Genomic DNA, 10,660 nt, shown 5'->3' with positions numbered 1-10,660 from the left:
GGAATAGAGATCACCGATTGATATATATATATATATATATATATATATATATATATATATATATATATATATATATATATATGTATATGTATGTATATATGTAAATGTGTGTGTGTGTGTGTGTGTGTGTGTGTGTGTGTGTGTGTGTGTGTGTGTGTATGTGTGTGTGTGTGTGTGGCGTGGGTAAGTTGTTCAAAACACTTGTTTTTAGTCATAATAGTTCTTATAGTCTATCAATGCCTCTCGTTTTCCCCAATACTGTGCTATCTAGAGGGCGGGACGTAGCCCAGTGGTAAAGCGCCGACTTAATGCGCGTTCGGTCTAGGATCGATCCCCGTAGGTGGGCCCATTCAGCTATTTTTCACTCCAGCCAGTTCACCACAAATGGTATATCAAAGACCGTGGTATGTGCTATCATGTCTATGGGATGATATATATGAAAGTTTGACATCCAATAGCCAATGATTAATAAATCAATCTAGTTGTGTCGTTAAACAAAACAAACAAAATGTTCAATCTATAAATATCGTGATAACTAGTGGCTAAATTTGGGTAACAATATGCACCATATTCATCTATTCATTTCAACTTATTTTCGTGCTAATAATCCAATTAAGGTACAAGCACACTGTCCTGGGCACACACCTAAGCTATCTGGGCTATCTATCCAGGACAGTGGGGTTAGTGGTTAGTGATTAGTCAAAGAGAAGTCGGTGTAGTGGTCTTACACCTACCTACCCAATGAGTCGTTATATTTCGCTCAGGGTGGGAGCCGGTACCGGGCTGCGAACCCAGTACCTACCAGCTTTATGTATGATGGCTTAACCACTATACCACCGAGGCCGGTATGCAGCATAGCATATAGGCGTCAGGGGATATTAGCAGCTGGAAGGACACTTACATTACTTCGCCTTACCACCGGGAAGGGATGGGCACGGTGAATAGGCTTTGAGAGTTGTTAGGCCAATGGCCCTCTGCCAACCCGCTTTCCGCGTCTAAGCAAAGTTATTAAATATGATCTTTAAATCATCACGTTTGTATTGCACCAATCATACCATCTTCATACATCAAGGCTAATATTCGTTCCTCGTATTCAGCCTTGATACATGTCGTCAAGAAATCGTGCCACAAAATGCTTAAATTTCGTTGGATGCGATGAGATCTGATTGCAACGAATCGCAACGCTCCTTATAGATTCCCTTGTTATTGTAAACAAAGATGGCAGCGTCAGCGTCCGGCGGTTAATTTTTGATATTGCTTTCAAGATTGTCACATGTTACTGATGCTGTGATTGGTCAGCGATGACATCGTGTAAGGGACATAATCGGTGTTACAAATTTTCTTCCAATAGAGGGCGCTAGTAGTGGATATCAGTAATCTTGACTACATGTATCAAGGCTGAATACGAGGAACGAATATTAGCCTTGATTTATGAAGATGCAATCATACAGACTACAAAAAAATACTGTCACTCGTGTCTGTAAAACATGATTTGTAAAGTCGTACACAAATATACATATATGGTCAGGTTATACGACAGTTTTATTTATTAACATTTGCTGACAAATGTTCAACAGTTATACATCTGTATTTCAAAAGAAGAACATATATAATATCGCAATTAAGACTATAAAGATAATAATTTTCGTTTGCAAAGAAAAGGTTTCCACCCCCACGCCTTCAGGAAGTGGTTTGGTTTGCAGAGGATATCGCACACGGTCCCACTGTGTGAGGATGGCTGTCCGGGCACCGGACCACTTGCCAGGACCGGTGAGTCGGTACTGATACGGAGTGCACGGTCCAAACCAGCATTTCAGAGCCAGTGATGGGTCAGATTTCAGCATACTCGCTATAAAGAAAACAGAAGTCATTTGATAGACAAACATTGTTCACAATTGCATAGAAATAGACGGGAAAAAGTCAAAAGCATTGAATAAGGCCCAAAACACATCGGAGCTGTGTCTGGGTCTCGTTTTGGGGTATGGTAGTACCAGTCGAAAACGAAACGCACTGAATTGAATGTGACAAAACACACAGCGCCTGTGCTGGCATGAACTAGAGATATGGCAACAGCCGACAAAGAGCATTTTAGCATAAGTAGCTAACTCATTTTTAGATAAATGGGAAAAAAATCCATCTGATTTTTATACAAATAGAAATGGTTTCTTTAAAATGATTTGTTTGAACATGAACAACAAGAACACATTTAAGTGTGTTTTGGACTTTAAATTAGCAACACTGTCAGGATATTTTAAAAGTGCAGATAAGAACAGATATATTTATATAACGGCACCTCAACCCATTGATTAATACACGCTATTTTGTGTTTACCATAAACAGTACACCTAAAACTCATTTAATAATCATAAATAAGGGAAGCTATTTCAAAATTATTGACTATCATAGCAGGCGTGTAGATCTATACATTTGTTTGTAAGTAATACCAAACAAAAGGCCACCAAACGGCCGACTGTCATAATTCTGTTCAAAATATTAACAATTGTCAATATAAGAATAAAAACAACATGAACACGACTCTGCAGACAGCACAATGCCTACTGGTTGGACCGGGGAGAAAGATATATCTACTCAGGGTAATCGATCTTGTTACCTCTCGTACCTCAGGCAGACTCTCAATTAATGAACTACAAGGCACTTTTAATATAAAGGAAAGGCCATTTCTTCGTATTTTTCTGCGGTAATAACTGCCTCTCCCACCCCACGTTTCATTTCATTTCATCTTATTTTCGTGCTTATATCACTGTACCACTGGGATACGTCTCGCCCCCTGAGAGAGAAGTCAGTGTAGTGTGTGGTCTTACACACTGAGTCATTAAAGCTCGCTCTGGGTGGGAACCGGTACCGGGCTGCGAACCCAGTACCTACCAGCCGTATGTCCGATGGGTTAACCACGACACCACCTTACGTTAAATAAGTTCGGCCCTTTTATTCTATGTTAATTCTGACGTTGTAGTTGCAGTGTTCACGCACCGATATCAGGCTTGCACCCACACAGCTCGGCCAGTTCGTCCATGAAGTCGACGTAGTCCACCTGTATCGTGTGACGCTGTGACTGCACGTACCTCGCCGACATCGCGGCCTCCTTGTCGCGGATGTCCTGCCACATCGCCGACTTCGTGGGGAGCACCACGTCACCCTGTGTGTACATGATAAACAGGTAATGGGAACAACTATGTCAATCCTAGTTAATTTTGCGCTATTACGAACAACAGGATGTGACCCAAAACAGGGTTTGTCGAAAGTAATAACGTAAGCATGAAGGTGCAGTAGCAAAAGGTATTTTACACTGTTACGTAACAAGGATCAGTGCCCTTTATCAGCTCAGCAGTTAGGTAGGTAGCACATATGGTATTGTGGCACTTCAGTTACAGCAAAAGAGAATAAGCAAAGAATCTTTCTTTTGCACCTTCACATTGGGAGGGTGTCACACAACACGTCACATTGGGAGGGTGTCACACAAAACGTCACATTGGGAGGGTGTCACACATTGGGAGGGTGTCACACAAACACGTCACATTGGGAGGGTGTCACACAACACGTCACATTGGGAGGGTGTCACACAACACGTCACATTGGGACGGTGTCACACAACACGTCACTTGATATACCAGCTAAACAACTGTAACGTACTTTAATAACTCGAATAAATGTACATACATTATACATGTATAATTATTAGTGAAGTTTGTCTCCACAATTGGACCATTGCACTGGCGTAACCTCTTTCCCCCATCTTTCATATTTTCCTGCCCCCTCCCCCGCCCCCCTCCATGACGGAATGTACCCATCCCCTACTCCAATGTGGGAATGTGCCCCCCTCCCATCTTCAATGCGGATCCCCCACAATATAAAATTCTAGCTATGTCAATGTAGTCATCTTAAAATAACGTACACGTAGCTATATATGGAGCACTAGATTAGCGAACTTTGAAAATAGAATCTTAAGTGTTTTCGCGAAGCATCATATCAGTAATATATCAGTAATTGTGGCAGGAAAAACAGGTCACTTACTATACCGAGTGACTAAGGTTTTGTAGTAGATATGATCATTTATCTTGGTACGTTTTGTTTGTAGCTAATAAACAGCAATGTTTGGAAGCCACATGAAAACGATAAAGTCGTGTTGCCATTAATTGAAACACGTAATTTTTTTTATCAGGCCTAACACAATTTATGAAGCATGTTAAACAGTTCACCAAAATCTGTTTTTCATAAACATATTGTTGATCATTTATGTTTGCAGTATTATTTACAAAAGTATTTTCCTAATTGTAATCATATACTCTTAACAAAACTTATATTATCAGCCCACTCTTTAGCGATAGAAACGGGAAGGTACAGTGACAAAGAAAAACAAGAATGAATTTGCTTATATTGTAATTTAAACAAAGTTGAATACGAATATAATTTTTATTACAATGTCTTTTTACTTATGATCAATTAGAAAAAAATATCAAAATGTATTGTTGGAAGAAGCCATCTACCTATAAATTAATAACATTATTAAAATGACATTCCTGAGTTTGCTGCATTGTAAGATGTTTCCGACTAATACAATATTTCTACGATTAAATTTACATATTAAATATATTTTCTTGTTTAGAATATCAGTGTCTGTATATTCAATGTATTTCTGGTCGTCTTAATATTTCTAAGAAGCCCACACTGGATTTTGTCTTCAAATAATTTCGTACGAACGAAAAAACAATATTTTAGGAAATAAAATGAAATTTAACCTGGTACAAATAATAGAACGATCAGAAACATGTTTAATATACAGCCACTAATATTTTATGCAGAAAAATATATTTGATATGTAATTACAATTGTTAAAAAGTCTCTGTTAGTCGATAACGTCTTAAAAATTGCATCAAACTCAGGAATGTGCCTTTAAGTGTAAAGAAGATTAAAGAACTAAATAAACTAACGAAATACCTTTCTGAATGTTATAAACTAAGATCCACTTTATTGGTACGGTAAAACAATGTGTTTGACAAATGTTTTGTATTTGCATATTTATGAATGCTATTTAAATATGTTCATGTTTTCCTGCACTATAATGCACTGTTAAAATTGTGCAGCCTTCTTATGTAGCATATTCTATATATGTTGCGCCGATGAGCTGTATAGTTCAAGGCAAAGTAAAGTTTGTTTTGTATAACGACACCACTGGAGCACATTGATTAATTAACCATCAGCTATTGGATGTCAAACATTTAATAATTCTGACATGTAGTCATCTAAGGAAACCCGCTACATGTTTCCTAATGCAGCAAGGGATCTTTTATATGCACTTTCCTACAGACAGGACAGCACATACCACGGCCTTTGACCAGTTGTGGTTGAATGGATTCACCGAGGTGGTTCGATCCTACGACGCAAGGACCTCAAGCGAGCACTCAACCGACTGACAGGACAGCACATACCACGGCCTTTGATATGCCAGTCGTGGTGTACTGGCTGGACCGAGAAATAGCCCAGTGGATCCACCGACGGGAATCAATCCTAGCTCAAGGAAAATACAGATTTGAATTGGAAATAATATGACACCACTCACCTTGAAAACCCGTGCATACAGACGACACTGAAGTTCAGAAATGGGCATAATGGCGCCGAGAGGCTGAAAGCAACCGATCACGGCTAAGGTTGGTTTGGCCAGATCTGGAGGAAACATGTACTTGAAGAGTTTCACCTTGTTGTCGTGGACTTCGATGATGGACTTGTCTATGTAAGGAAATCCGAAGATGTACCCAGTCGCCAGGATGATCACATCGACGTTGTCCTCGAACGTCCCGTCCACGAATTCCACTCCAGTTTTTGTGAACTTCTTCACGTCTGCTTTCACCGTCACTGCTCCAGACAGTATTTTGTTTGGCAAGTCGTCGTTGACAGTAGGGTGCTGAGCAAGGATGTCGTGTTTGGGTTCTAAACGGAACAGTCTGTGATCAAAACGACTCATGACGGTTTTCTTTGCTAATAAATTGATTACAGACTTTGGCAAGTGATTTTTAAAAAAATGATTCATTTTCGTAGCCCCGACCATGTCAATCGGAAGCCCGCCATCTGCGACTCTATGTAGCACCCAGCTTCCCCTCCTGGTGCTCAGAAAAACCTGGAATCGCAAAACATATTCTTTCAAATGTTAATCAATTACTGTAGTTTGATGGTGATATCTTTTGTGGGGATTTTTCGAAAGGTATGAATTATCAGCTTATATGAACAGCTTTCAGTTTAATTTGGCCAAATTTAATTAAACGAAAAAGGATTCTGCTCTGTGCTCAGGCAATGGTAACAAACCTTGAAAGAATATTGACTTGATCAATCACATTGTGCTTAACGCAGGGCAAGGACGAAATATGGCTGCCCCATCTAAAATGATAGTGCACGGTTTAAAATGTAATCCCAATACCTATAATAACTGTAAATACTGGAAATGTCTAAATAAATGTGGATCTTTGTTGTGTGTTTTGTTCTTTATTGTTGTGGTTGTTTGTTATTGTTGTTATTGTTGTTTTAAAACAAAATATCGTGTTAAACACGGCACATTTTCACGGAAACGACCAAGTTTGTTTACAGTAACAAAAAAACACAAAAAAAAAAAAAAACAACAACAAAAACAAATATATAAAATAAAAAACAATGTAACAAGCTATACGATTAGCCTGCATTTTCCCGCAGGTAGCCAATGAAAAGGCCATATCCGGGATCGGTTCGAAATGCAGTATGTTATACTGAATGATACCTTGTCTTGCGAAGCTGCTATTTTGGAACCTCTCCTGGCTAAAATCTGTGCAACTTTTAAATTGTAAAGATATGGAACATAAGATAAACGTTTATATATTTTGTCTTTGAAGTTGGCAAGAGGATATAAGCAAATATCTTATATTTGATATTTCATCATATAGGATATGATACATGCTAAACGCATACAAGTTTTATAACGCTATATAACAGTTAATTAATTCGAATATGGCCTAAAATATGTGTTTCTGGGAACGTGCCGATACGTGCCGATAAAATATTACGTATATCCTCTTTTCATCTACACACACACACACACACACACACACACACACACACACACACATACACACACATACAACATACATACACACACACACACACACACACACACATACACACACACACACACACACATACACATACATACATACATACATACACATACACATACACACACATACATACACACACGTACACACACACACACGTACACATACACATACACACATACAACACATACATACACACTTACATACATACATACATATATACATACACACATACATACATACATACATACATACATACATTTAGGCCTAATAATCACCTTAGAAACACGTCCAAGTTCAACAGCTATATCTCCCCCTGAGTTGCCGATACCTATGACGACAACCTTTCCCCCCTCAAACCCTCGACTGTCCTTGTAGTCGTGAGAATGGAGTATTCTTCCTTGAAAATCTTCTTGACCTGCAAACTTCGGTTCGTGCTTTTTCGCGTGGTGGCCCGTACATAGCAGAACACCGTCAAATACTTCTTTTGTGACCTCATTGGTCACATGGTCTTTAACCTCGACATCCCATTGGCCGGTTGTTTCAAACTCCACTGTTGGCTTCACAGACAACACCTGCTTGTTGTATTTGATGTATTTCTCAAGGTCAAATTTTTTAGTATACAGCTTGAAGTATTGCCACACCTTAAAAATTAAAAATAGTAATTATATTTACAATAAAAATAAGGTAACTGTTAACTTTTTTTTTGCTCTATAAAACATCATATCGGTTTCATTACAGTGCCATAAAAAGAAAGTTGTTTTGTTTAACGACGCCACTAGAGCACATTGATTTATTAATCATCGACTATTGGATGTCAAACATAAGGTCATTTTGACACAGTCATAGAGATGAAACCCGCTACATTTTTCCATTTACAGTGCCATAAGTGCTTAATATTGGCCAAAATCTGGACTGTAATTGTTTTATTAACATAGTAACAACAGCTGTATATTTTGTACATTCTTAATTTCTTTATTTGAATAGGAATATGTTTTCTTAGACCTATAATTTTCAGCAAAATAAGTAGTTAGTACAAAAAATCGTAACTTGTGAACGCACCTTAAAACCGAAGGACTAATCTTTCTCAAATATTACCGATCTCAATGGTGACGTGGTTAAGTCATGGGACATAACGCTGGTAGGTACTGGGTTCGCAGCCAGGTACCGGCTTCCATCCGACTCAACGGAATGTGAGTGTGTGGGCAGCACGTAAGACCACTACACCCTCTTCTCTTTCACTAACCACTAACCCACTGTCCTGGACATCCCAGACAGCTGAAATGTGTACCCAGGATAACGTGCTTGGACCTCAATAGTACATAAGAACGGAAAATAAGTATATAAATGAAATAATGAATGTTTCAAGTATTTAGTATATATATATATATATATATATATATATATAATTTACCTTGGTGTTGTGCATGAAATTGGGGTACTCTTTGGGTATAGGGAAATCGCTGTACGACATCATCTCCTTGCTCGTGTTTATGATGGTCGACCTCATCACGCAACCCAGGTCGTCGTCCACTTTTTCCGTGAACTTCCACAGCCCTCCCAGTCCGTCCGTCCGTTCGAAACACACTGGGTCCAGACTCTCGTCCAGGCAACATTTAATTCCAGTCAAACCGCTGGCGCCTGCCCCAATCACCGCTATTTTCTTCGCCATGTTCGAACACAGTGTCGGTGAAATTAATATATATAGTTCAGTCCATGTAGGTCATTGCGATATGACAACGCAGGACTTTGATCGCGAACGTTAACACTTAACACTGCTGCCGATAAAAATTCCACCCGTGTTCGTGAAATGACAGTCTGCTTGATAGTGAGGTAGGGCGGGATGGGAGTTGGAACAGGAGTGTGTAGAGGGGTTTCGGGGGGTCGAACCCAGCCCCCGCTCAAGAACATTTTCATTTTTTTTGTCAATATATTTTCCGGGGAGCATGACCCGCCACCCTCCCTCTATAAACAGTCTAGACCCCCCCCCCCCACCCCCACCCCCACTAAAATGCTACATACGCGCCTAGCGTGGCTGCATAACTAGAATGTTGTTATGTTAGAAATGAAACAAAATTATATAAATTTATTTTGTAGGTAGTGTGATACTTGAAACAATTGTTAACACAATTTACGTCACCATTAAAGTTGCCATTTCGTCTTTAACTAATACAAAATACAAACACCAATAGATTCAGTAGTTAAAAGCATAATGTGTATATTGATGGGATTCGAATCGTGATATTTGAGCATATACCATATACAACGTGGTGCACTGGCTGAAACAAAAAATGGCCCAATGGGCCCATCGACGGGGATCGATTCTAAAGTGACCACGCATCAAGCGAGACGCAACATACAAATGCTGTTGCCAACTTTTACCACCAACCAATGGAATATTTTTAACTGGCGTAGTCAACGACATACACGCGCATGCATACGCGCATGCACAATTATAATATATATTAATAATTCTATTTTATAATTACTGTTTTGTAATAGGCGTCTGGATTGGTAAAAATGCTATAACGTGATCTAAAAAACCACCGTCCATTCTTCAATGAACGTGAAAACTGCACTTTTTCGGTAAACAAATAAAAACAGAATATTATTGCCGGAACTACTTTTTATCAATTACGTCAACAACGGAATCCCCGAGGATTCCATCGTTTCTATTTTTATCCCAATATCGTCTGCACTGTGAGTGACAGTGACAATTCAGGCTTTAAACGACTCCGGTTTTGAATTGAGACACATAATGTATATGACAGGCCACAAAAACGAAGCTTCTATTAGAAGTTATAGCAGAGAATGTTCAACAAATCAAAAGAGAGACATGAGCGCAGCTCTGTCACAATTGACAAAAACACCAAATCGACAACTTACACGCGCGACCTGTCTTTTCCGAGAATACTATCACACAATCACAAACTTCCTCTGAAATCCATACACACAGTAACACTGAAACCACTTTATCCCTTTTAAGTTAGTCTTCATATTAACTTTTTACTAATTCAACTTTTGACAACTGCAATTTTAATATAACAATTGATAAATCTTCTAAATAATCTGACGCTCTTCCTTATGTTAATTAGCTTTACAACAAATCTTCCATTTAAGTATATAGATCGTTCAATTCTTAATTAATTATCGTTTGATATTTTTGAGAAAAAAAAGTGTTTGCGTTATCAGTTGATGTTCAGTTATTTAAACTTTTATAACTTTTTATCCACATTTGATTCAGAAAAATTAAAATTTATAAAACCTTATGTAAATCATTATAAGGAATCGGAGATTTGACGAAAAAAGCCCGAATATAACTTTCTAAGGGAATTCCCTTATTTGTGTATACAGTTATCTGATACAGTTGTAAATCATTGTGGAATACAGTTCGATTGTGTTTTTTAACATAGTTTTGTATAATGGCAATATTAATGCATGTGGAATTACAAGAATTGAACGTTATATTTTTGACACTTATGTATGAACGGCTTCACGCTAACGCGCTACGCCATTCATACAGTGTGTAAAACGGTTTTGGTGTTTATCATCGCATAAAATATTAG

The 10,660-nt window shown here is 38.5% G+C and overlaps 1 protein-coding gene across 1 annotated transcript; it reads right to left on the bottom strand.

Moving 5' to 3' along the window:
- Window positions 1-1,472: 1,472 nt before the first annotated feature.
- On the bottom strand, window positions 1,473-8,955 carry LOC121384735 (flavin-containing monooxygenase 5-like). The gene is made up of 5 exons (XM_041515262.1): window positions 8,509-8,955; window positions 7,373-7,738; window positions 5,579-6,133; window positions 2,992-3,157; window positions 1,473-1,849 (listed from the first exon to the last, which is right to left on the bottom strand). The coding sequence occupies exons 1-5, from the start codon at window positions 8,764-8,766 to the stop codon at window positions 1,593-1,595; spliced, it is 1,602 nt and encodes a 533-aa protein (XP_041371196.1). The 5' UTR covers window positions 8,767-8,955; the 3' UTR covers window positions 1,473-1,592.
- Between the last annotated feature and the right edge of the window lie 1,705 nt (window positions 8,956-10,660).

The sequence above is a fragment of the Gigantopelta aegis genome, chromosome 10 (genome assembly GCF_016097555.1).
Source record: "Gigantopelta aegis isolate Gae_Host chromosome 10, Gae_host_genome, whole genome shotgun sequence".
Taxonomy (NCBI): Eukaryota; Metazoa; Mollusca; class Gastropoda; order Neomphalida; family Peltospiridae; genus Gigantopelta; species Gigantopelta aegis.
Note: the sequence above shows the minus strand (reverse complement) of the source record. Positions and strands in the feature narration are given on the sequence as shown.

What these genes read in the sequence shown, in the direction of transcription:
- LOC121384735 (XM_041515262.1), bottom strand. Translation starts at nt 8,766, where the DNA reads ATGGCGAAGAAAATAGCGGTGATTGGGGCAGGCGCCAGCGGTTTGACT. An exon ending in TGTATGCACGGGTTTTCAAG is followed by an intron (nt 3,158 to 5,578) that starts GTGAGTGGTGTC and finishes ATGTACACACAG; the next exon opens with GGTGACGTGGTGCTCCCCAC. An exon ending in TGGGTGCAAGCCTGATATCG is followed by an intron (nt 1,850 to 2,991) that starts GTGCGTGAACAC and finishes TTTTCTTTATAG; the next exon opens with CGAGTATGCTGAAATCTGAC.